Source organism: Heptranchias perlo, chromosome 9, assembly GCF_035084215.1.
Source record: "Heptranchias perlo isolate sHepPer1 chromosome 9, sHepPer1.hap1, whole genome shotgun sequence".
NCBI classification, from domain to species: Eukaryota; Metazoa; Chordata; class Chondrichthyes; order Hexanchiformes; family Hexanchidae; genus Heptranchias; species Heptranchias perlo.
Window position 1 is genome coordinate 3,941,549 of NC_090333.1, and position 26,718 is coordinate 3,968,266.

At 45.4% G+C, this 26,718-nt stretch overlaps 2 protein-coding genes across 3 annotated transcripts in view; both read right to left on the bottom strand.

The window, feature by feature from the left end:
- LOC137325098 (mucolipin-2-like) overlaps positions 1-2,376 on the bottom strand; it is a 102,628-nt gene extending 100,252 nt beyond the window's left edge. Inside the window, exon 1 of the mRNA XM_067989815.1 lies at positions 2,351-2,376. Within this exon, the coding sequence (XP_067845916.1) occupies positions 2,351-2,352 (2 nt within the window). The 5' untranslated portion in view covers positions 2,353-2,376. The remainder of the gene's footprint in view (positions 1-2,350) is intronic.
- The window catches only part of LOC137325097 (mucolipin-3-like), a 39,550-nt gene continuing 13,963 nt past the window's right edge, over positions 1,132-26,718 (bottom strand). Inside the window, exons 4-14 of one of the 2 annotated variants that reach the window (XM_067989812.1) lie at positions 17,390-17,543; positions 16,361-16,445; positions 16,170-16,266; positions 14,441-14,540; positions 10,855-10,967; positions 10,611-10,760; positions 8,570-8,671; positions 8,336-8,458; positions 7,861-8,067; positions 4,506-4,636; positions 1,132-2,296 (exon numbers count right to left, since the gene is read on the bottom strand). In XM_067989812.1, coding sequence (XP_067845913.1) covers positions 2,263-2,296; positions 4,506-4,636; positions 7,861-8,067; positions 8,336-8,458; positions 8,570-8,671; positions 10,611-10,760; positions 10,855-10,967; positions 14,441-14,540; positions 16,170-16,266; positions 16,361-16,445; positions 17,390-17,543 — 1,296 coding nt within the window. In that variant the 3' untranslated portion in view covers positions 1,132-2,262. Of the gene's footprint in view, positions 2,297-4,501; positions 4,637-7,860; positions 8,068-8,335; positions 8,459-8,569; positions 8,672-10,610; positions 10,761-10,854; positions 10,968-14,440; positions 14,541-16,169; positions 16,267-16,360; positions 16,446-17,389; positions 17,544-26,718 lie in introns of those variants that run through there. The other variant, XM_067989813.1, reaches the window with a different exon arrangement.

A 26,718-nucleotide genomic window follows, 5' to 3' on the forward strand; every position in this document is an offset into this window, starting at 1 on the left:
AATGTGATATTGAGATTCTCATTACAAGTATTAGCAGATAGTCCTAACTTGCCATGGAATCATCCTGTTCACACCCGTTTCTCCCCAGGAGAGGTTGCTGCAGCAACTCACCTTCTACTACTTCATGGAATCTTAACCAGTGGAATTTAATGTATTAATTTCGTGGCAGATCTAAAAAAAAGAAATAAATCAGCATCTACATATTTGTGTGTGAATGGAAGGGTGTCTTTGATGCAATGATACTACTAACAAGGAACAGCTGCACGTACTAGGTCAAAGGCTAGTCAAAGACGTAGGTTTTAAAGGAGCGTCTTAAAAGGAGGAGAGGTTGAGGGGTTTAGGGAGGGAATTCCAGAGCTTAAGGCCTAGACAGCTGAAGGCACGGCCACCATCGGTGGGATGAGGGGGGGGGGGGGGGTGGTGGTGGACAAGAGTCCCGAGTTGGAGGAACACAGATTGGTGTTAGGAGCACTAGCATGATTTCCACAACTCATACCTTACCTAAGAAAGGATATACTTGCCACAGAGGTACTGCAGCGAAAGTTCACCAGACTGATTCCTGGGATGGCAGGACTGTCATATGAGGAGAGATTGGGTCGACTCGGCCTGTATTCACTCGAGTTTAGATGAGAGGGGATCTCATTGAAACATATAAAATTCTGACAGGGCTCGACAGACTGGATGCAGGGAGGATGTTTCCCCTGGCTGGGGATGTCCAGAACGAGGGGTCACAGTCTCAGGATACGGGGTAGGACATTTAGGACTGAGATGAGGAGAAATTTCTACACTCAGAGGGTGGTGAACCTGTGGAATTCTCTACCAGAAGGCTGTGGAGGCCAAGTCACTGAATATATTTAAGAAGGAGCTAGATAGATTTCTAGACACAAAAGGCATCAAGGGGTCTGGGGAGAGAGCGGGAATATGGTATTGAGATAGAGGATCAGCCATGATCATACTGAATGGCCTACTCCTGCTCCTATTTTCTATGTTTCATACGAGTTCCACATACTAGTCACATCTGGAGGGATAACAAGATGGGACATGGAAAGTATTTTGAATGGCCCCTCTTTGAAATCTCTCTAAAATTGAAAAAAAAAGTTATATAATGAGCATAGGAGGACACTACGGAGACCAGGTTACCCAATTTATTTCACTTCCAGAATAAATAAGCCTCTTCATAGTTGCAACATTCCTCATTTACAAATAAGATATATCGAGCCTATATTAAATTTTGTTAATCTAAATTGTTAACCTATTAAAAGTCTAATGCAGGCTGCAGCTCAGTTCACTTTTGCCAATTCAGGCACTACATTTCGGATCTCAACGTCACGTGGAACTGCCATTCAGACACGCTGGCCTGAGTTTTATCCCCCCCCCCCTCCCCTCCAATCGGCATTATTTTTGAATGCCCAAAACGGTAACCCATTTAAACTGGCATTAAAATAATGCCCATCAGAAAACCCAGGCTTCCACACATGAATCAAATGTACAACCAAGAAAATGAGAACATGGAAGTGCAGACGCAAGTAAAACCAGAAGCTGGTTAACGGAGGGTCTCCACCCAACGTTAACCTGCCTCTCCTCTCGACACCCGTGGGCCTCCAGCGCTTTTAATTTCCTGTGTTTCACTGTATTTTACCTTTATCTTGCCTCACTGCCAGCGAGTCGAGGTTTTCAAATCCGGTTTGAGATTACATTTCAGGCGCGGACAAGTTACTGAAACCAACTGGAAGATTTTGCCACAGAGTCAACAGCTCACGATGCCTTAAGAACTCATTGCTATAGTTCTCATGAAAGGGCCTAATGATCACTGTAAATATAGCTCTGCGACGTGATTACATTCAGCCCAGAGGCAAGCTTGAATTTCCCATTGAGCTTCCCAATGGAAAAATCCGCTTTAAAAAGACCACAACGTACAAATTTAGGCCAGAAGAGTCACAACAACGTCCAAGTCTTAATGGCACGCTGGCTTGATGGTTGTGACACAGGGCCTAGAAAAAGGAAGTTATTATGACAATCTCAGCACCTACATTAGGCCTAAATCTGTACCATTAGACAATCTTATCCACAGTCTCAGACCTCTTATGTTAAATATAATGTAACTCAGCAGAAATTGGTATTTATCCTAGTCAGCGTATGATTCCTTCTAAGCAGAATATTCAGTCACCATGTGTCCTTGCAGCACACAAACAATTCAGCTCTCATCCAAGTGGGAACGAACGAACAAGAACCAGGGTGTTTTCCCCCACCATCCCAATCCACTCAGTTATATGGGCCACTCTCCATTTTGTCAGACCTATGAAACAAGGAAACAATCTTGAGCGATAAAGTAAAACGCAATGGTACTTACATTCCAAATGTGCTGTCGACATGCTCTGGAGAGACGACATTCAGCGTTTACCCACGAGAGGGAGCGCTTGCAGTCAAATTATTTACCAATCACGCAAGTCTTATAAACACAGGGGGTGGGAACAGGTTGTGATACAACAATATGTGCAGTGCAGAGTGCTGTCAAAGCCATACTGCCAGTCAACTCGGAAAAGTGGTTCTGCAGGTTTTCAGCACAACAATACCGACAGTCCTAAATTCATCCCAGCTCTCCCAGTGGTGGCCAGCCTCGCCCAACGCCTTCGCACATCAGTGAATTACTGGCAACGGGCTTGTGACTTTCCGATATACGCACCGGCAGCAGGCAAGGTTTCAGTGTGCGCTCGGGAAAATTACCCTTGCAATTACCCTGAAACAGTGCCCGCACAGGTGCATTCTTTAATGGCAAGGTGCCATTTTTAAGACATCAAAGTTTACTAGAAAGGTCATGTGTAAAATGTAAAATACTTAAACGGCCAGGTTTTTAAAAGGAGATAAATTATAATGAGTGTAGGTAGTGTGGCACTAACGAGGGCACTGGTGGAGTGGGTGGCAGGGGGAGCGGGCATGCTGTCGCCCTGAGAGAGAGGACAGGAGGTGCCTCTCCCATGGAGCAATGGCCGCTCTCCTGGGACTGCGCCTCAGTACTCGTACGGCTCTGCACGAGAACAGATGCAACTCTCTGAAAGCCTCTGTCGACGCTGGCCCCCCGAGCCAAGATAGCAGCTGTTTTGTGAGCTGCCATGGACGCTGTCAGAGCTGTGAGCAGAGGCCCCATCATGGTGGGCATCACTTGTTAATGGTCATGCAGCTGACCACTCGCTCCTTGCTGGATGGAATGGTCTCCGTGCTCTGCGCGAAGCCTTGACACAAGTTGGAGCTGGACTCCCATTGCGCCCAGGCAGCACTAGAAACTCCTGGTAGATGCCCATCAGCCGTCTCCGATAGTCTGGGCCCTCCAGGTCTGCACCGCAGCTAATGTTGTGATGAGACCCTCCGCCGAGAGCTGGCACCCGTGACACGTCTTATGCCCCCCTGCCCCAAGCTCCTGCACACTTGTGGCCGGTGATTCACCCCGAGGAGACCCCTCCTCTAGCCTTCCCTCGGGCCTGGTGCTGGCTAGGGTCAGACGGAGCGATAGCACATCTTCAGGAAGGCTGGCCCTGGGACCACGTGAATAGTGTGCAGTGAGCGTTCTCCACCCCCCCCCCCCAATTATATTTCTAGGACCCCTCCCACATCCCACAATTGTATTTCTAGGACCAACCCTCAACCTACCCCCCACAATGTTGTTTGAAGTACAGGCTTTAAACTTCCGTGCCTGAATAAATGGTTTGAGCAACAGCTCAAGGGTCTCCAACGAACTCAGTTTATCATTTCCCTGAAAGGGTTAATTAAGGTTTCACTTTCCTCTCCCCCTCTCTTCTCCCCCGCCCCCTCCCTACCCTTCCCCCACCACCACCACCGCCGCCCTACCCCCATCCCCACCCCCCCCTCAAAAAAAAGTCATCTGAGGTGGGTTCTTAAAAATCATAGAATGAGACCGTACAGAAGGCGGCCATTTGGCCCATTTTGCCTGTGCCAGCTCTTTGGAGCTATTCAATTAGTCCCACTCCCCTGCTCTTTCCCCCATAGCCCTGCAAATTTTCCCTCTTCAAGTATTTATCTAACTCCCTTTCGAAAGTTATTATTGAATCTGCTTCCAAAACCCCTTCAGGAGGTGCATTCCAGATCATAACAACTCGCTGCATAAAAGAATTTCTCCTCATCTCGCCTCTGGTTCTTTTGCCAATTACCTTAAATCTGTGTCCTCTGGTTACTGACCCTTCTGCCACTGGAAACAGTTTCTCTTTATTTACTCTATCAAAACCCTTCAAGATTTTGAACACCGCTATTAAATCTCCCCTTAACCTTCTCTGTTCTAAAGGAGAACAACCCCAGCTTCTCCATGTAACTGAAGTCCTCCCTCCTTGGTACCATTCTAGTAAATCTCTTCTGCACCCTCACTAAGGCCTTCCTAAAGTGTGGTGCCCAGAATTGGCCCCAATACTCCAGCTGAGGCCTAACCAGTGTTTTATAAAGGTTTAGCATTAACGTGGTAGGGTTGTGACAGGGTTGCCTGTCTTTCAAATACTCACCTGCTACAGCAGCAGGAGAGAGATATAGGCATCTCCTCATCTACTCTGTACCTGCCAGAATCTGGCAAATCTTTACACTCTGCCATAAAAGCATGCAAGTCAGTCTCAGGAAAGCCATTCTGCTGGTAAAGCTGAAGGAAAGAACACAATAGTAAGTACTGTTCTGTCTCAGGGTCATTAGAACAATTTATTACACTCGTTGATGGACAAAATTGATGGTCTCTTCAATCCAGAAGACAAATGAAAGAGGTTTTTCTTAAGACATCCTGTCCATAATCCAATTAGTCTGGCAACAACTTGCATTTATATAGCACTTTTAATATAGTAAAACTTCCCAAGGCACATCACAGGAGCAATTATTAAACAAAATTTGACACCGAACCACATAAGGAGATATTAGGACAGGTGACCAAAAGCTCGGTCAAAAGAGGTAGGTTTTAAGGAGCGTCTTAAAAGGAGGAGAGAGAGGGAGAGAGAGGCGGAGAGGTTTATGGAGGGAATTCTAGCGCTTAGGTCCTAGGTAGCTAAAGGCACGGCCACCAATAGTGGAGTGATGAAAATCGGGGATGCGCAAGAGGCTAGAATTGGAGGAGCGCAGAGATCTCGGAGGGTTGTAGGGCTGGAGGAGGTTACAGAGATAGGGAGGGGTGAGGCCGTGGAGGGGTTTGAAAACACAAGGATGAGAATTTTTTTTTTTTTTTAAAAAGGCGTTGCTGGACCTGGAGCCAACGTAGGTCTTGAGTTCTTTGAGGGCATAACGTACAGGGTGGATAGAGGGGAACCAGTGGACGTAGTGTATTTAGACTTCCAGAAGGCATTCGACAAGGTGCCACATAAAAGATTATTGCTCAAGATAAAGAATCACTGGATTGGGGGTAATATTCTGGCATGGGTGGAGGATTGGTTATCGAACAGGAAGCAGAGAGTTGGGATAAATGGTTCATTCTCGGACTGGCAACCAGTAGCCAGTGGTGTTCCGCAGGGATCGGTGCTGGGTCCCCAACTCTTTACAATCTATATTAACGATTTGGAGGAGGGGACCGAGTGCAACATATCGAAGTTTGCAGATGATACAAAGATGGGAGGGAAAGTAGAGAGTGAGGAGGACATAAAAAACCTACAAGGGGATATAGACAGGCTGGGTGAGTGGGCGGAGATTTGGCAGATGAAATACAATATTGGAAAATGTGAGGTTATGCGCTTTGGCAGGAAAAACCAGAGAGCAAGTTATTTTCTTGATGGCAAGAGACTGGAAAGTACTGCAGTACAAAGGGATCTGGGGGTCCTAGTGCAAGAAAATCAAAAAGTTAGTATGCAGGTGCAGCAGGTGATCAAGAAGGCCAACGGAATGTTGGCTTTTATTGCTCGGGGGATAGAATATAAAAACAGGGAGGTATTGCTGCAGTTATATAAGGTATTGGTGAGACCGCACCTGGAATACTGCGTACAGTTTTGGTCTCCATACTTAAGAAAAGACATACTTGCTCTCGAGGCAGTACAAAGAAGGTTCACTCGGTTAATCCCGGGGATGAGGGGGCGGACATATGAGGAGAGGTTGAGTAGATTGGGACTCTACTCATTGGAGTTCAGAAGAATGAGAGGCGATCTTATTGAAATATATAAGATTGTGAAGGGGCTTGATCGGGTGGATGCGGTGAGGATGTTCCCAAGGATGGGTGAAACTAGAACTAGGGGGCATAATCCTTCAAAACTGAGATGAGGGGAAACTTCTTCACTCAGAGGGTGGTAGGTCTGTGGAATTTGCTGCCCCATGAAGCTGTGGAAGCTACATCATTAAATAAATTTAAAACAGAAATAGACAGTTTCCTAGAAGTAAAGGGAATTAGGGGTTACGGGGAGCGGGCAGGAAATTGGACATGAATTTAGATTTGAGGTTAGGATCAGATCAGCCATGATCTTATTAAATGGCGGAGCAGGCTCGAGGGGCCGACTGGCCTACTCCTGCTCCTATTTCTTATTCTTATGTTCTTAGGTCAGCGAGCACAGGGGTGATGGGTGAACGGGATTGGTGTCAATTAGGATACGGGCAGCAGAGTTTTGGATGAACTCAAGTTTTGGCAACCAAAAGGAGGAGGAATGTGGTTCAGCTGGCCTAAATTAGCTTACAGAACCGATATCTAGATTGTATGTGTTCCAGCATTGTGACTCTTGTTCTAAACCACAAGAGTCAAACTTGAACGGTTCTCCAATGCGATCAGAACCCCAAACTTTTCCAGCTTCTAAGTCGTTCCTCAGGTCATTTTATTAAATATTCAGGATGGAAGATGCTTGGGGGGGGGGGGGGGGAAGAAAAAAAAAAACCCCTGACTTTGGTGTGTACACTCTCGCAAAAAGTCAATCGCCCCCCCTCCACATAACCAAAAGTGCTGGTATCACATCAAGTCATGGGATAATATGCTATTATTTTACACCTTCATGTATTGGTGGGCCTTGTGCTGTCACAAAGCCAAAAGAACGCTTTAGAAAAAGTAAAATGCGGTCATCAACTGCAACACGTAATAAAGTGTCAGAGTCACAACTTTTACCAACGTTTATAGAAAGAAAGGGGATGTGGGGAAAACTTGCAACAAATTCAGCTTCAGAAAAGGTCTCGGCTCTACCAATTTTCCACCGTCCCCATAACACCTTGAACATCAGGCGATGCCCCAAGGCATTTCACTGAAACACAAGCACCAATACTCTTATGGTTTTCCATTCAGATCTTTCATTGTTACAGTTGTGACAATGGCCAGTCAGTCCCTGCATCCGGAGAGTGGTCTAAACAAGACATTTTTTCATTCATTTTTGGGATGTGAACGTTTCTGGCATTTATTGCCAATCCATAGCTGCCCTGGTTTGATACGACTGAGTGACTGGCTGGGCCACTTCAGAGGGCAGTTAAGAGTCAACCACGTTGGTGTGGGACTGGAGTCACGTATAGGCCCAGACTGGGTAAGGACGGCAAGTTTCCTTCCCTAAAAAAGGGACATTAGTGAACCAGTTGGGTTTTTAACACGACAATCCGACAGCTTCATGGTACTTTTACTGATACCAGACTTTTGTTTCCAGATTTATTTATTTTAAACTGAATTCATAATTCTCAAACTATCATGGTGGGGATTTGAACTCACGTTCTCTGGATTATTAGTCCAGTAACATAACCACTACACTACCGTACACCAGCATGCAACAGTTCAGCTTCATGCAGCCTAAAAACATCCAAATACACTCAAAGGTTTCCACTGATGCATTTAAAGGTCTCTCATTTCAGCAGAAAAGCAAACTAACCATGACCAAGTCCCATATAGTTGGTTCTAGCCACCGAGAACATCTAACAGCAGTACGACTCTTTTACCTTAATAGTTTCATAAGTGTCAGTGATGACGGCAATGAATAGACTCAGCACCATGTAAATGAAGAGACTGATGAAGGTGAACAGGTAGACCCTGCTGAACAGCCAGACGACATAGCTTTTGTCCTGCATTGCTGCAAACGTCGCAAACATATCGTCGCCGTTGATCAAAGAGAAGAGGCACTCTGAGACCACGTTCAAAGACCGAAACTGGTGAGAGAGAGAGAGAAAGACAAGATACGCAGACTCACAATTAGTCTCAGTATGTTGAGGTCGGATTGTTGTAACCTTAGAAAAAACTAAACAATTCTGTCGGCCACACGACAAGCGAGAGAGATTTGCTTCTGAACATGAACAAAATCCATCAGTGTATTTTTCAAAGACTAAAAACACACATGCTCTTTTTTTTAAAAAAAAAAGTAGCTTCTCCAAATACCGCATTAGAAGCTGGATCTGTTGAATTTCCAAAATTGCGCACCTTTTGATGATAAGGTCCCAGCACGATCCAACCGCAGAAGCAGTAGCCCAGGTAAATCATAGACGCACAGCAGCAAAATCGGATGACGTTAGGGAAGGCTGCTCGAAGCGTTAAAATAAGAACCTTCGACAAAAAAAGAAAAAAAAATGTCAAAAACTACTACTAAAAACGGGAGATGTTCAAAGTGACGTAAAAGAAAGCCAAAATATATCAGAGGTCTTCTGCAATTCTTACGTTGTACTTTTCAAAAAAGCCCAAGTATCGGATGACTCCAACCCAAACAAGCAAGGTGGACGTTCCCAATAATATGCTGCAAACGTCGTAAGATGAAAGACTCTGTAAGAAAGGAAACCATGGCACTATTTCGAAGAAGAGCTGGGGAGTTCTCCCCGGTGTCCTGGTCAATATTTATCCCTCAACCAACATCACTAGAACAGTTTATCTGGTCATTATCACATTGCTGTTTGTGGGATCTTGCTGTGCGCAAATTAGCTGCTGCGTTTCCTACATTACAACAGTGACTACACTTCAAAAATTGGTTGTAAGGTGCTTTGAGACGTCCCGAAGTCGTGAAAAGCGCTCTATAAATGTAAGTCTTTCTTTCTTTCCTTCAAAGTTCGATCTCATGCAACTATAGAGGAAGCTTTGGCACTGTTGTACTTTTAAGTAACTCAGACATCAATCACAAGAATACCAGGACATTGGAGTTGAACGAATGGTACAATTTGATGTATCTGCAGAGCAGATTACACTTTTACATTGCTGCCATTGATATAGGCGTTCAGCACCAATTAGCATCTCATTCAGAGAAGCCACAGGATGGCTGGTGTATGAAATGGGGAAGTGGGGGGAGAAACAGCACAATGGGCAGTAAGGAATGCTATTCTGAGGTGGGGGAGATTTAATAGACGGGTTCAAAATTATGACGGGTTTGGATAAAATAAATAAGGAGAAACGGTTTCCAATTGCAGGGGGGTCGGTAACCTGAGGCTACAGATTTAAGGTGATTGGCAAAAGAACCGAGAAGGGGGTGGGGGGGTGGGGGGGAAAAAAAGTGGATTTTTTTTTAAAACAGAGTTTTGATGATCTGGAACGTACCGCCTGACAGGGTGGTGGAAGCAGGTTCAATAGTAATTTTCAAAAGGAAATTGGATAAATACTTGAAAAGGAAAAATTTGCAGGGCTTTGGGGAAACATAGAAAATTTAGAAAGAGCAGGGGGAGTGGGACTAATTGGATAGCGCCTTCAAAGAGCCGGCACAGGCACGATGGGCCGAATGGCCTCCGTCTGTGCTGTATGATTCAAAGTGAAGTAGACATACTCCACTTCAACAAGCTGAGTTACACTTCAAGGGACAGCTCACCCGCGCAATGGCTTTGATATTAACGGAGAGGGTTGGGACGGTGAAACCCCGCGAGGCTGGGGACATGGAGGCCCTGCCGATCTTAACTGATTCCTGCCCGACCCCAGGCTGGATCAACAGCCTGGCCAGCAGGTGGGAGCAGGAATTTAGTGGCAGGAGGTCGCAGCCGGGGGCCCATGTGGACTCCCGGTCTCCGGCACTCGGTGGAAGGAGGGCTTTGCAAGAGATCGGGGATTCCAGCAAGATCGGGGTGGGGGGAGGGTGGTGGGAAGATCCAAGGACTCCGATGGGCCTGAGAGAAGGAAGGACCCCTGCTTCTCCTCACCTACAAGGAGTTCTAAAAAGGAGCAGATCGTTAACATTTACCTTGGCCAGCCATAGAATAGTTACAGCACAGGAGGCCATTCGGCCCATCGAGCCCATGCCGGCTCTTTGTAAGCCGGCGCCTCCCGGCTTGGACCTGTTGCTGGGCAGCCGACAGCGCGGGACTCCGCCCGACGTTCAGTCAATTCAGCGCGGCGGTGCTGATGTGGACGTTAACTAAGTCCCCCCCGCCTGGCCATTAGCAGGAGCCTCGTCGATGGTCTGATTTGGGGGGCAGTACTAAACGGCCAGGAAGGCGGGTTGGAGCAGAGGGTTAGAATTTTTAAATTTTAACCCCTCCCGTGCACCATTCCCGCAGGGCAGGAAGGGGTGGCGAGGGTTACAATCGGGGCCCATAAGTTCCTCTCAACCGGAAAGCAATGGACAATTGCTGCATTTTTGACAAGCAAGGCTTCTGCAAATAGATTGAGACACCATTCATTAAACGTAGCATCAGATTAAGACGCAGTAACTGCACGGATTGTCCCACATTCAACCACTACACAGTCCAAAAAGTGTTAAACAGGAATCCTGTTCTCTTCCCCGTACCTTGGCTTCGATTTCCATTTTTAGGACTGATCCAGTGATCGTTAGCAAGTCACTAATGATGATCAAGATATACCAGCCGTTCACAAACTCCATTCGCTCGGACCAAGTCACACTTTTATTGTAGTGGAGCACGAAAAGGCAAACAAATTCCTAGAAAGTCGGGAGGAGCAGCAGTTACTAATGAGTCAGCTTTATCCGCAGGAATTTTAAAAATAAAATCACCCTTATTCTGCACAATACATACATGTTGCAGCCTTATTCCATTTATTACAGATCGGGTGCAGAGAATTAGCGATGACAAACAAATCACAATAATAAAGGCATCAAAGATCATCATGTAGTGAGTGTTCCTTTGCACTGGGAGAAAGAAAGAAAAGCAAATTTTAAAAAAAAGTTACCAAAGCAAATCACCAGGTAAATATTGCAGGGTGGAATTTCCACTTGTTTCCGTTAGTTATAATCAGTTCAATCCGGCCGAACTAGTGCAAAAGATCGGGGGATTTTAAATTTAAGTGCGTTATACCCAAAACCACTTACTTTCGTGTTTTCCGCGATCTTTTACGCTGATTTAAGATTCAATTCGCCCGGATCAGGCCCCGCCCACAAAACTGGCCACGCCCCCCCCCAGGTGGAAATCGCGAGTTTCCGTCGATTGCGCTGGTTCGGGAAGGGTCTTCAAATTCCGCTCACTCTCTTAGGAGCACAGGCACCGGTCGGCAGGTTTTAAAAGTTGTTTCAGATCAAAAGATATTTAATTTCCTAAGAAACTGACTAATGTACACCATTAAGTGGTTCAGTATAGTTTTTTAAAAAATCATTTTCAATGAATTTAAACCAGGTTACTCACAGGTGGAGGACTGGACACCTTTATTAAAAAAAAAGCTAATTTTTGGCGATAAACCCATTTCCAGCTGTGTTAATAAAACCTCACCAGGTTACCACTCGAAAACATTAAGGAATACTTTTTAATGGAATAATGGATTTCCTTCTATTACGCTGGGTCACAGAAGATTTTCCACTTGCGATTATGCAAATGAATTTTATCAGAAACTTGAACCGTGACCGAACCAGCGCAATTTCCCGGTTGCGCCCAAAGAGGAAACGCTACCCTTGTGTATCTATGATAGATCAGTCACAGTCTGCAATTTACTTTGCAGTTATTGAGGAAAAGCAGCTCTCATGCACCACCTAATGGACACATTGGAATTTTACAAATTTTTTAAATTCGTTCATGGGATGTGGGCGTCGCTGGCGAGGCCGGCATTTATTGCCCATCCCTAATTGCCCTCGAGAAGGTGGTGGTGAGCCGCCTTCTTGAACCGCTGCAGTCCGTGTGGTGAAGATTCTCCCACAGTGCTGTTAGGAAGGGAGTTCCAGGGTTTTGGCCCAGCGATGATGAAGGAACGGCGATATATTTCCAAGTCGGGATGATGTGTGACTTGGAGGGGAACGTGCAGGTATTGTTGTTCCCATGTGCCTGCTGCTCTTGTCCTTCTAGGTGGTAGAGGTCGCGGGTTTGGGAGGTGCTGTCGAAGAAGCCTTGGCGAGTTGCTGCAGTGCATCCTGTGGATGGCACACACTGCAGCCACTGTGCGCCAGTGGTGAAGGGAGTGAATGTTTAGGGTAGTGGATGGGGTGCCAATCAAACGGGCTGCTTTGTCCTGGATGGTGTCGAGCTTCTGGAGTGTTGTTGGAGCTGCACTCATCCAAGCAAGTGGAGAGAATTCCATCACACTCCTGACTTGTGCCTTGTAGATGGTGGAAAGGCTTTGGGGAGTCAGGAGGTGAGTCACTCACCGCAGAATACCCAGCCTCTGACCTGCTCTTGTAGCCACAGTATTTATATGGCCGGTCCAGTTAAGTTTCTGATCAATGGTGACCCCCAGGATGTTGATGATGGGAGATTCGGTGATGGTAATGCCATTAAATGTCAAGGGGAGGTGGTTAGACTCTCTCTTGTTGGAGATGGTCATTGCCTGGCACTTGTCTGGCACGAATATTAGCCTAAGCCTGGATGTTGTCCAGGTCTTGCTGCATGCGGGCTCGGACTGCTTCACTATCTGAGGGGTTGCGAATGGAACTGAACATGGTGCAATCATCAGCGAACACCCCATTTCTGACCCTATGATGGAGGGAAGGTCATTGATGAAGCAGCTGAAGATGATTGGGCCTAGGACACTGCCCTGAGGAACTCCCGCAGCAATGTCCTGGGGCTGAGATGATTGGCCTCCAACAACCACTACCATCTTCCTTTGTGCTGGGTATGACTCTAGCCACTGGAGAGTTTTCCCCGATTCCCATTGACTTCAATTTTACTCGGGCTCCTTGGTGCCACACTCGGTCAAATGCTGCCTTGATGTCAAGGGCAGTCACTCTCACCTCACCTCTGGAATTCAGCTCTTTTGTCCATGTTTGGACCAAGGCTGTAATGAGGTCTGGAGCCGAGTGGTCCTGGCGGAACCCAAACTGAGCATCGGTGAGCAGGTTATTGGTGAGTAAGTGCCGCTTGATAGCACTGTCGACGACACCTTCCATCACTTTGCTGATGATTGAGAGTAGACTGATGGGGCGGTAATTGGCCGGATTGGATTCGTCCTGCTTTTTGTGGACAGGACATACGAAGGCAATTTTCCACATTGTCGGGTAGATGCCAGTGTTGTAGCTGTACTGGAGCAACTTGGCTAGAGGCGCAGCTAGTTCTGGAGCACAAGACTTCAGCACTACAGCCGGGACGTTGTCGGGGCCCATAGCCTTTGCTGTATCCAGTGCACTCAGCCGTTTCTTGATATCACGTGGAGTGAATCGAATTGGCTGAAGACTGGCTTCTGTGATGGTGGGGATATTGGGAGGCGGCCGAGATGGATCGTCCACTCGGCACTTCTGGCTGAAGATGGTTGCAAACGCTTCTGCCTTGCCTTTTGCACTCACGTGCTGGACTCCGACATCATTGAGGATGGGGATGTTTACAGAGCCTCCTCCTCCAGTTCGTCCACCACCATTCACGACTGGATGTGGCAGGACTGCAGAGCTTTGATCTGGTCCATTGGTTGTGGAATCGCTTAGCTCTGTCTATAGCATGTTGCTTCCGCTGTTTAGCATGCATGTAGTCCTGAGTTGTAGCTTCACCAGGTTGGCCCCTCATTTTCAGTATGCCTGGTGCTGCTCCTGGCATGTTCTTCTACACTCCTCATTGAACCAGGCTGATCCCCTGGCTTGTTGGTAATGTTAATTAGCACATTTACTGTTCACAAGATAGTTAAGTTATGAGGAAGGCCATCGTAGCTCATCTATCCAAAAAACCCTAAAGTCCCCCGATTGAGACATATAATTATTTCGGCGTGGACTCGATGGGCCGAATGGCTGTAACCTTTCTACAATTCTTAAAGGGCTCTGAGTTTGGATGTATGCCAAAGGACCGGAGAGCGGACAGTGTCGTATCCATTTTTAAAAAGAGATAATTAAGGTTGCCAACTCTCCAGGATTGTCCTGGAGTCTCCAGGAATTAAAGATTAATATCCGTAACACCGCTCCGAGCAAAAACCCAGGAGAAAAAGTACACGGACTGCAGCAGTTCAAGGCGGCAGCTCACCACCACCTTCTCGAGGGCAATTAGGGATGGGCAATAAATGCCGGCCTCGCCAGCGACGCCCACATCCCATGAACGAATAAAAAAAAAACATATCATAACCACGGAGAGGGCCTAGACAATCGGCAGTGTCCTCATGAAGAGAAACCAAGAACTTGTTCCAACACTTAGGACTTGTTTAAAAAAAAATGCAAGTTCTTTCTCAAATTTCTCTGCAGGCAAGAAAAAAAAACAATATACTTACCACCCCCCGTTACATGCCAGCCTTTACATTCCCTAATGGAAACATCATTGTCCAAATTAATTTGAATTCTTCCACTGTGTGCTTTATTGTCGAAGGTAATCTAAAAAGACAAAAGTACCATTAACTGTATAAATAAACCAATGACTCGTAAGGTAGTTATTAGTCCCTGTATAAGGCGACTTTTCCATTGTGCAAATTGTTAAAACTGCAGGCTCCCACAATGCTTTTATCACCATGCAGCTCATTACTCTGCACACATCTCCCAATCCTACACTGTCATTTGGCTTACAGCAAAATGAGAACCCTTCCAATGGAGATTTTGTGGTGTCTGAAGTACACGTACATAAAAGGTTACACGGGATCCCCTGCTCTGTCTACATGAAAAAAAAAGTTTGCTCAAAGCTAGCCATTTATGCTCATTCGCACGGCAAACCAATAGATTCAATCTGTTGTCAAGAACCAATAGCGCAGTTAACCTTTATAAATCACAGGTAAAGCCCCAGCTGGAGTATTGTGTTCAATTCTGGGCACTACACTTTAGGAAGGATGTGAAGGTCTTAAGAGAGGGTGCAGAGGAGATTTACTAAAATGATACCAGGGATGAGGAACTTCAGTTATCTGGAGAAACTGGGATTGTTCTCCTTGGAGCAGAGAAGGTGAAGGAGAGATTTAATAGAGGCGTTCAAAATCATGAAGGGTTTTAATAGAGTAAATAAGGAGAAACTGTTTCCAGTGGCAGAAGGGTCAGTAACCAGAGGACACAGGTTTATGATAATTGGCAAAAGAATCAGGGGGGGGGGGGGGGGGGGGGGGAAGATGAGGAGAATTTCTTTTTAATTCAGCGAGTTGTGATGATCTGGAATGCTCTGTCTGAAAGGGCGGTGGAAGCACATTCAATAATAACTTTCAAAAGGGAATTGGATAAATACTTGAAGCAGCAAAATTTGCAGGGCTATGGGGAAAGAGCAGGGGAATGGGACTAATTGGATAGCTCTTTCAAAGAGCCAGCACAGGCTCGATGGGCTGAATGGCCTCCTCCTGTGCTGTATCATTCTATGATGCTATGAGCTAATACTAACATCAACGTCTAACACTATTTAAGAGAAGGGCTGGGAGAATAACCCTGCCAAAGACACTCACACTCACCAGCACAACTATTTCTGTGGGGACATCCAGCAAACCTTCACATTAAACAAGAGTAAACTTACATTTCTTTTGATACTACAGTTTGAATCCAGATTTATAGGCTTAGAGAGACAGAAGCATCACGATTTTGCACTAAGCAAACATCTGACATGGTAACACAGGAGTAGGCCATTCAGCCCCTCGAACCTGTTCCACCAATTCAATGAGATCATGGCTGATCTGTATTCTAACTCCATTTACCCACCATCCCCTAATACCCTCGGCTAGCAAAAACCTATCGATCTCACGATTTAAAATTATTAATTGAGCGAGCATCTACTGCTTTTTGTGGGAGGGCGTTCCACACTTCTACCACCCTTTTGCATGAAGAAGTGTTCCCTAATTTCTCTCCTGAATGGCCTGGTTCTGATTTTAAGGTTATGTCCTAACATTTGATGCGATAGGCCCAGTGAGTAAATACAAGACCCAGAAGGTGGAAACTCAATCCAGTTTTGGATTTATATAGAAACAAAAACTTTATACTTCGGGCTCGAATATAATCCCCCATTCTACACGAAGGCAGGCGTAGGGTGTGGCTACTTACTGTAACACAAAAATCGTAACAATCCGGCAGCTCATGGCGACGGATTGTCTGTAGGTTGATTGCTTTCAGTTTAAACTGAACTTGCACCATCACAAGTCTAAGAGAAGAAAAAAAAAATTAACGCAAGTTTGTTTTCAAGTTTAAAAAAAAAGCAAGTTCATTCCAAACATGAGAAAAGCAGCAAACCTCACCTGTGGAAATGCAACGTCAAGTTCAGCTTATTGTCTGTTGAGGGTCCATTAGACATGGGCAGCATTGGCTCAATATCAAAGCATTCTGTAGAAGAGAACACACTGCAAGACTTTATATCAGTCGGTAATATTCACAATCATCTTCATTTTCCTAAAGGGAGTATTGATTTCATTGTTCCTGACTACAGCAAGCAATGCACTTTCCCCACTAAATTATATATCTTTCTTCATAGAATGATACAGCACAGAAGGAGGACATTCAGCCCATCGCGCCTGTGCCGGCTCTTTGAAAGAGCTATCCAATTAGTCCCACTCCCCTGCCCTGCAAATTTTTCCCCTTCCCAATCCCTTTTGAAAGTTGTCATTGAATCTGCTTCCACCAATCTTGGTTGAGTGAGGAATGTTGCCAAGGACATGGGTGGGGGGAGGAGGAGGGAAACATTCTCTGCTCTTCTTCAAATAGCGCCATGAGATCTTTAGCCTCCGCTTCAACTGGCGGATGGGACTTCCATTTTAACATCCCCGCTGAAGGACGTCCTCTCATACAATGCAGCACTGAGTGTCAGCCCAGATTGGAAGCTCAATTTCTAGTCTTGGGAGTGGGACTTGAACCCACCACCTCCTGACCCAGATGGAAAAGAGCACCAACAGAGTTAAGCTGACACACAATTCACCTACTCAACAAGCTTCAAAAAAAAATAATCAACTGTAATGTGAAGCACCATTTAAGAGAGCTATGGTAAAGGTGCTGAATACTTGCAAGCCTATGGGGTGGAAATTGGATCTTGTTGCGACCACTGTACAGGCATAAAATGGGCGCAATGAGAGCCCATTCTGGGGCCAAAGTATGAGAGACGTGCGACCAGATATTGGGTTGGGTCATTTCTCAGGCGTTGCTGGCCTCTCATTTACATATTCAAGGGCCTAATGCCTGTTTTAGCCTGCACCTGCTCCTCTCCCACCCACCAATATGATCCCAATTATCAGGCATATCAATCACCCTTCTCCAAATGATACACTTGTACCCACCTGTCTCAATCTTTGGGTCAATGTTAAAAGACTCATTCCCGGGGCTGATGCTCCCCCTCTTGTAAAAATACTGACACACTGTCAACGGTGTTAAGTCAGTCCCTCTCCTCTCATAGGCGTGATTGCCAACAGAAATCTGATGCAGTTGCACATACTAGGAGAGCAAAAACAAATTAGTTTCGGAGAGAGAAATTACATAAGAACATAAGAAATAGGAGCAGGAGTAGGCCACATGGCCCCTCAAGTCTGCTCCGCCATTCAATCAGATCATGGCTGATCTTCCACCTCAACTCCACTTTCCCACTCGATCCCCATATCCCTTGATTCCCCTAGAGTCCAGAAATCTGTCCATCTTAGCCTTGAATATTTTCAATGACTCAGCATCCACAGTCCTCAGGGGTAGAGAATTCCAAAGATTCACAACCCTCTGAGTGAAGAAATTCCTCCTCATCTCAGTCTTAAACGGCCGACCCCTTATCCTGCGACTATGCCCTCTCGTTCTAGACTCTCCAGCCATGAGAAACAGCCTCTCAGCATCTACCCTCTCAAGCCCCTCAGAATCTTATGTTTCAATGAGATCACCTCTCATTCTTCTAAACTCGAGAGTATAGGCCCATTCTACTCAATCTCTCCTCATAGGACAACCCTCTCATCCCAGAATTTAATCTAGTGAACCTTCGCTGCACCGCCTCTAAGGCAAGTATATCCTTCCTTAGATGAGACGACAAAAACTGTACACAGTACTCCAGGTGAGGTCTCACCAAAGCCCTGTACAATTGTAGTAAGACTTCCTTACTTTTGTACTCCAACCCCCTTGCAATAAAACGCCAAAATGCCATTTGCTTTCCTAATTGCTTGCTGTACCTGCATGTTAACTTTTTGTGTTTCTTGTACGAGGACACCCAAGTCTCTCTGAACACCAACATTTAATAGTTTCTCACCATTTAAAAAAAAAATTCTGTTTTTCTATTCTTCCTACCAAAGTGAATAACCTCACAGTAGTCATTATGCTTCAAGAGGATAAATTAAAGTCAAATGCGGTATGGCTTTGTTTTTGCCTCCAACTTGCACCAGATATGTTAATCATGCGATAGTGGGTGGCAAAGTGCTGGGAGCAGGGAAGGACAGGCCCTGTCCAGAGCTCTGCTCAGAATAGCCTCATGAAGAGCCCTTTCCCTAAATATACAAAACTACTGCCAGTACAACCCTCCGTTCCTTGACCATGGCAGTATAACCTACCCTGCATGCTTATACAAAGATACTTGAAAAACAGTGTTTAGGCCATGCTTGGAGCACTGTGCACAGTTCTGATCTCCATATTGTAAAAAGGATATCGAGGCACTGGAGATTGTGAATCTTTTTTGAACAAGGATGATACCAGAACCAAGAGGTTATGCCTATCAAGAAAGGCTGAATAGGCTGGGGGTCTTTTCTTTAGAAAAGAGAAGGCTGAGGGGTGACCTGATAGAGGTCTTTAAGATCACGAAAGGGTTTGATAGGGTAGACATAGAGAAAATATTTTCACTTGTGGGGGAGTCCAAAACTAGAGGTCATCAATTTAAGATAGTCACTAATAAATCCAATAGGGAATTCAGGAGAAACTTCTTTACCCAGAGAGTGGTTAGAATGTGGAACTCGCTACCACCAGGAGAAGTTGAGGCAAATAGCATAGATGCATTTAAGGGGAAGCTGGATAGGCACAGGAGGGAGAAAGGAATAGAAGGAAATGCCGATAGGGTGGGTTGAAAATGGTAGGAGGAGGCTCGTGTGAAGCATAAACACTGGCATAGACCAGTTGGGCCGAATGACCTGTTTCTGTGTTGTAGACTTGATGTGATGATGTAACACAATATATACACAAAAAGATAAACTAACACTTACACTGGTTTACCTTTGGCTTGCATTAGGAAAACACAAGAGTTGTGAGGATAAAAAGGAGAGCCTATTCACCGTTTATAGCACCACTTAAAAACAGAAATAGTAATCAACGCATCTTCTTTGGAAGCAAAATCGTAACACAGGTACAGCAATTAAATGGCTGCCTTAAAGGGGAGACTCATGTTAGCTTCCAAGCTGGCTCCAGCCCAAGTGAAATGGACTTTTACCTCATCTGGTAGTTACTGACCTGCCAATTGAGGATATAAATTCCACAACCCATATATTGCTTAGAAATGGGTCTAGCCTAAAAGCTGTCCCGCACTTTTAAAAGGTTAACATGCCTTAATTTTTTCAATCCTTCCTCAAGTCTCTTACCAGTCCCAATCAGCAGCTATCACATCTTACCTTTGATGGCTCCACCCTTAAACTTACTTCATTCATCACCATCATCTCCTTTCATCAGAAATGGAATTCATACATCCCCCACCATTGCTAAAACTGCCTCCAAGTAGTACAGTTTCTTTTCCTTGTGCCAAATACTTCATTTTGCTTCAAAATTCTTACTTCTCTATAAAACCCATTTGGATACTCCCACATCTCGCACACCCTTGGGACAGGATGCAAAGACATTCACCTCTGGCATTCAACCTTTCCAGTCTCTTACCGAGTGTTGCTCCGAATATTCCGCTCTTGTTCCTCCTGAACTTCAAATACGAAACCCTGAACACACTGCCTCCTCCCTGAATCCTTATGGTGTTGAAATCAAGACGCAATGTTCTAATTTATTCTCTCCTGGGACCTCAAAAATGAGCCTCTTGCTGCCTTCAGTCTTTCCTTCCGCCTACAAGTTTCAGGACTTTTAAAACCCAAGTTTACTGCTATCTGGACGATAGCCCTGATTTACCTCATCATCACTTTTGATTTTTTTCAACCTTTTTGTATCAGGGACTTTGGCTATTTACATATTTCTTGATTTGAAAAAAAAATTACTCTTGTATAGCCCAAAAATGCCAAGCTGGTGTTTCTGTTGAATTTTTCAATACATGTAAAAACTGAGAAAGGAGCAGGTCATGGGATCACTTTTGCCAGGAGGGGAAGGGGAAGAGAGAAGGAAAAAGAGGCATGAAGGAAGTTTCAAAGAGGCGATTGTACGAGACTCATCTCCCAGCATGAAGCCTCGCTAGATGGCAGCACAGGGTTGCAGAAACATCTCTACACTGCTCAAGTTCCGACCTGCACTCCCGCCAAGGAGGCTCCACATTGGGAGCAGAACTTTTCAAAAATGACTCCCTCCAATTGTCCTGTATGGCTGAGGAAATATTATCCAAGAAATATGGGACACTCTATAATCACTTCATTCATATAAAAAAAATACTTGCACTGCTGTCGTGAAAGATTGCTGTTGTTAAAGATACTCAGCATTGCCCTAATTCACAAACATGAGCAGCACCAGTTACTGAGGTCTTTTTCTGAGTCACTCAAAAGGGGACAGAATTTCTCATGCGCACCAGGAGCAGCTACTGTTACAAGACAACGCTATCAAAGTCCAATTTTCCACTCATCAATTATACATAAGGAAAATGCCACCCAATGCGTTCTCTAGGTTGTATTGAATCAATAAATTGGAAATAAGCTCAAGACATGTACTAGGAAACAGGAATGTTTAAAATAGTCTGCTTTAGGTGTTTAATTGAAATTTTAACAGATCTATAACAAATTCAACATTGGATTTTGTAGCTAGCCTTTTGAGCACACTCAAATCATAAAGATCAGTAAGAAAGGCTTGCATTTATATAGCTTGCGTGACCTCAGGATGTCCCAAAGAGGTACTTTTGAAGTGTAGTCACTGTTATAATGTAGGAAACGCAGCAGTCAATTTGCGCACAAGATCCCACAAACAGCAAGGAGATGAATGACCAGATTAACTATTGGTGGTGATGTTGGTTGAGGGATAAATGTTTGCCAGGGCACCAGGGAGAACTCCCCAGCTCTTCTTCAGAAAGTGGTATGGGATCTTTTATGTCTACCTGAGGGGGTAATATCTCATTTGAAAGATGGCACTTCTGACAGTGCAGCACTCCCTCAGTACTGCACTGAACAGTTAGATTATGTGCTCAAGTCTCTGGACAGTTGAGGGATACCATTCAACCCATACTCCATAGAAACCCATAATATACCTTCGTCACAGCATCCGCCTGCCTCGAACCATAGAAGATACAGCACAGAAGGGGGCCTTTCGGCCCATCATGTCTGTGCCGGCTCGAAGAACAACCAGGTGCCTATTCTAATCCCACCTTCCAGCACCCGGTCTGTAGCCCTACAGCACTTTAGGTGCAGGTCCAGGTATTTTTTTTAAAAAAAAAGTTGAGGGTCCCTGCCTCTACCACCAATTCGGGCAGTGAATTCCATACACCCACCACCCTCTGGGTAAAAACGTTTTTCCTCATGTCCCCTCTAATCCTTCTGCCAATCATCTTAAATCAATGTCCTCTAGTTCTTGAGCTCTCCGCTAGGGGAAACAGGCACTTCCTGTCTACTCTATCTAGGCCCCACATAATTTTGTACACCTCAATCAAGTCTCCCCTCAGCCTCCTCTGCTCCAAGGAAAACAACCCCAGCCTATCCAATCTCTCCTCGTAGCTGCAATTTTCAAGCCCTGGCAACATTCTTGTAAATCTTCTCTGCACTCTCTCCAGAGCAATTACGTCCTACCTGTAATGTGGTGACCAGAACTGCGCACAATACTCCAGCTGTGGCCTTACCAGCGTTTTATACAGTTCCATCATTACATCCCTGCTTTTGTATTCTATACCTCGGCTAATAACGGAAAGCATTCCATATGCCTTCTTCTCAACCTTACCTACCTGTACTGCCACCTTCTGGGACCTGTGCACATGCACTCCAAGGTCTCTCACTTCCTCTACCCCTCTCAATATATTCCCGTTTACTGCGTGTTCCCTTTTACTGTTTGCCCTCCCTAAGTGCATTACCTCACACTTCTCCGGGTTGAACTCCATTTGCCACTTTTCTGCCCACTCCACCGACCCATTGATATTTTCTTGGAGTCTACAGTACTGTACCTAATTCTAGGGAATGTGGCCGGCCAAGTGGAAGAAGTGCTAGTAGGTGAGCACTTTAGTGACAGTGACCATAATTCGGTGAGATTTAAGGTGGTCATGGAAAAGGACAGGGAGGGGCCGGAAATAAAGGTTCTAAATTGGGGGAAGGCCGATTTTAATAGGATAAGGCAGGATCTGGCCAAAATGGACTGGGATCAGCTGCTTGTAGGAAAATCCGCATCGGAGCAATGGGAGTCTTTCAGAAGGGAGATTGAGACCATACAATGGCAACATGTTCCCGTAAAGGTCAAGGGTGGTTCCAAGAACTCCAGGGAACCTTGGATGTCAGGGGATATACGAGAATGGATTAGGAAAAAAAGGAGGGCTTTTGGCAGATACAAAAGGCTAAAGACGGAGGAAGCCCTAGAGGAGTACAAAAAGTGCAGGGGGATACTTAAAAAAGAAATTAGGAGATCAAGGAGGGGCCATGAAATAACACTGGCGAGCAAAATAAAGGAAAATCCTAAGATGTTTTATAAGTATATTAAGGGTAAGAGGATGACTAGGGAAAAAATAGGGCCCATTAGGGACAAAAATGGCAATCTGTGTGTGGAGCCGGCAGATGTAGGAGGGGTTCTAAATGAATTTTTTGCATCTGTTTTCACAATGGAGAAGGACGATGTAGACATAGAAATACGGCAGGGGGACTGTGATATACTCGAACAGAAGGCATTCGACAAGGTGCCACATAAAAGATTATTACTTAAGATAAAAAATCACGGGATTGGGGGTAATATTCTGGCATGGGTGGAGGATTGGTTATCAAACAGGAAGCAGAGAGTTGGGATAAATGGTTCATTTTCGGACTGGCAACCAGTAACCAGTGGTGTTCCACAGGGGTCGGTGCTGGGTCCCCAACTCTTTACAATCTATATTAACGATTTGGAGGAGGGGACCGAGTGCAACATATCAAAATTTGCAGATGATACAAAGATGGGAGGGAAAGTAGAGAGTGAGGAGGACATAAAAAACCTGCAAGGGGATATAGACAGGCTGGGCGAGTGGGCGGAGATTTGGCAGATGCAATATAATATTGGAAAATGTGAGGTTATGCACTTTGGCAGGAAAAATCAGAGAGCAAGTTATTTTCTTAATGGCGAGAGACTGGAAAGTACTGCAGTACAAAGGGATCTGGGGGTCCTAGTGCAAGAAAATCAAAAAGTTGGTATGCAGGTGCAGCAGGTGATCAAGAAAGCCAACGGAATGTTGGCTTTTATTGCTAGAGGGATAGAATATAAAAACAAGGAGGTATTGCTGCAGTTATATAAGGTATTGGTGAGACCGCACCTGGAATACTGCATACAGTTTTGGTCTCCATACTTAAGAAAAGACATACTTGCTCTCGAGGCAGTACAAAGAAGGTTCACTCGGTTAATCCCGGGGATGAGGGGGCGGACATATGAGGAGAGGTTGAGTAGATTGGGACTCTACTCATTGGAGTTCAGAAGAATGAGAGGCGATCTTATTGAAACATATAAGATTGTGAAGGGTCTTGATCGGGTGGATGCAGTAAGGATGTTCCCAAAGATGGGTGAAACTAGAACTAGGGGGCATAATCTTAGAATAAGGGGCTGCTCTTTCAAAACTGAGATGAGGAGAAACTTCTTCACTCAGAGGGTGGTAGGTCTGTGGAATTTGCTGCCCCAGGAAGCTGTGGAAGCTACATCATTAGATAAATTTAAAACAGAAATAGACAGTTTCCTAGAAGTAAAGGGAATTAGGGGTTATGGGGAGCGGGCAGGAAATTGGACATGAAGCTGAGTTCGGATCGGTCAATGCCCTGTGGGTGGCGGAGAGGGCCCAGGGGCTATGTGGCCGGGTCCTGCTCCGACTTCTTGTGTTCTTTAGATTTGTGGTTGGGATCAGATCAGCCATGATCTTATTGAATGGCGGAGCAGGCTCGAGGGGCCGATTGGCCTACTCCTGCTCCAATTTCTTATGTAACATCGAGCGGGAGGAGGTATTGGCGGTTTTAGCAGGCCTAAAAATGGATAAATCCCCAGGCCCGGACGAAATGTATCCCAGGCTACTGTGTGAGGCAAAGGAGGAGATTGCGGGGGCTCTGACACATATATTCAGAACCTCTCTGGCCACAGGGGATGTGCCAGAGGACTGGAGAACCGCTAATGTAGTACCATTATTCAAGAAGGGGAGTAGGGAAAAACCGGGGAACTACAGGCCAGTGAGCCTAACATCAGTGGTAGGAAAATTATTGGAAAAAATTCTGAAGGACAAAATTAGTCTCCACTTGGAGAAGCAAGGATTAATCAGGGATAGTCAACATGGCTTTGTCAAGGGAAGATCATGTCTGACTAATTTGATTGAATTTTTTGAGGGGGTGACCAGGCGTGTGGATGAGGGTAACGCAGTGGATGTGGTATACATGGATTTCAGTAAGGCCTTCGATAAAGTCTCCCACAGGAGACTGGTCAAGAAGGTACGAGCCCATGGAATCCAGGGTGCCTTGGCACTTTGGATACAAAACTGGCTTAGTGGCAGAAGGCAGAGGGTGATGGTCGAAGGTTGTTTTTGTGACTGGAAGCCTGTGGCCAGTGGGGTACCACAGGGATCGGTGCTGGGTCCCTTGCTGTTTGTGGTCTACATTAATGACTTGGATATGAATGTAAAAGGTATGATCAGTAAGTTCGCTGATGATACAAAAATTGGTAGGGTGGTAAATAGCGAGGAGGATAGCCTCAGTCTGCAGGACGATATAGATGGGTTGGTCAGATGGGCGGAACAGTGGCAAATGGAATTTAACCCGGAAAAGTGCGAGGTGATGCACTTTGGAGGGACTAACAAGGCAAGGGAATACACAATGAATGGGAGGACCCTAGGCAAGACAGAGGGTCAGAGGGATCTTGGTGTGCAAGTTCACAGATCCCTGAAGGCGGCGGAACAGGTAGATAAGGTGGTAAAGAAGGCATATGGGATACTTACCTTTATTAGCCGAGGCATAGAATATAAGAGCAAGGAAGTTATGATGGAGCTGTATAAAACACTGGTTAGGCCACAGTTGGAGTACTGTGTGCAGTTCTGGTCGCCACACTACAGGAAGGATGTGATCGCTTTGGAGAGGGTGCAGAGGAGATTCACCAGGATGTTACCAGGGCTGGAGCGCTTCAGCTATGAAGAGAGACTGGGAAGATTGGGTTTGTTTTCCTTGGAGCAGAGGAGGCTGAGGGGGGACATGATTGAGGTGTACAAAATTATGAGGGGCACAGATAGGATGGATACTAAGGAGCTTTTTCCCTTCGTTGAGGGTTCTATAACAAGGGGACATAGATTCAAGGTAAAAGGCGGGAGGTTTAGAGGGGATTTGAGAAACAACTTTTTCACCCAGAGGGTGGTTGGAGTCTGGAACTCACTGAAAGGGTTGTGGAGGCAGGAACCCTCACAACATTCAAGAAGCATTTGGATGAGCACTTGAAATGCCATAGCATACAAGGCTACGGACCAAATGCTGGAATATGGGATTAGAGTAGACAGGGCTTGATGGCCGGCGCGGACACGATGGGCCGAAGGGCCTCTCTCCGTGCTGTATAACTCTATGACTCTATGACAGCTATCATCTTCACTATCAACTACACGGCCAATTTTTGTGTCGTCTGCAAATTTGCCAATCATGCCCCCTACATTCAAGTCCAAGTCATTAATATATACCACAAACAGCAAGGGACCCAACACTGAGCCCTGTGGCACACCACTGGAAATGGACTTCCATTCGCAAAGACATCTATCGAATTTTACCCTTTGTTTCCTGTTACTGAGCCAATTTTGGATCCAATTCGCCACCTTTCCCTGTATCCCATGGGCTGTTAGCTTTCTGACCAGTCTGCCATGTGGGACCTTGTCAAATGCCTTACTAAAATCCATGTAGACAACATCTACTGCACTACCCTCATCAATCCTCGTCGTCACTTCCTCAAAGAATTCAATCAGATTTGTAAGGCATGACCTTCCCTGAACAAATCCATGCTGACTATCCCTGATTAAACCATGCCTTTCCAAGTGACAGTTTATCCTATCTCTCAGTATTGATTTTAATAGATTGCCCACCACAGAGGCAAGACCGACCAGCCTATAATTGTTCGGCCTTTCCCTCGTACCCTTTTTAAACAATGGTATTGTGTTTGCAGTCTTCTAGTCCTCCGGTACCTCCCCTGCCTCTTGAGACTTTGCTTATATTACCCTACCGAAAAGGCCACTCTCAGTCGGTTTGTGAAGAAGTGCTTCATGGTACATTTTGATAACTTGCTCTTTCGAGAGAGCATCTTTTTTAAAAAAAAAATTTATGGAAACAATCTACTTTCTCGATATGGAAGCTAGCCA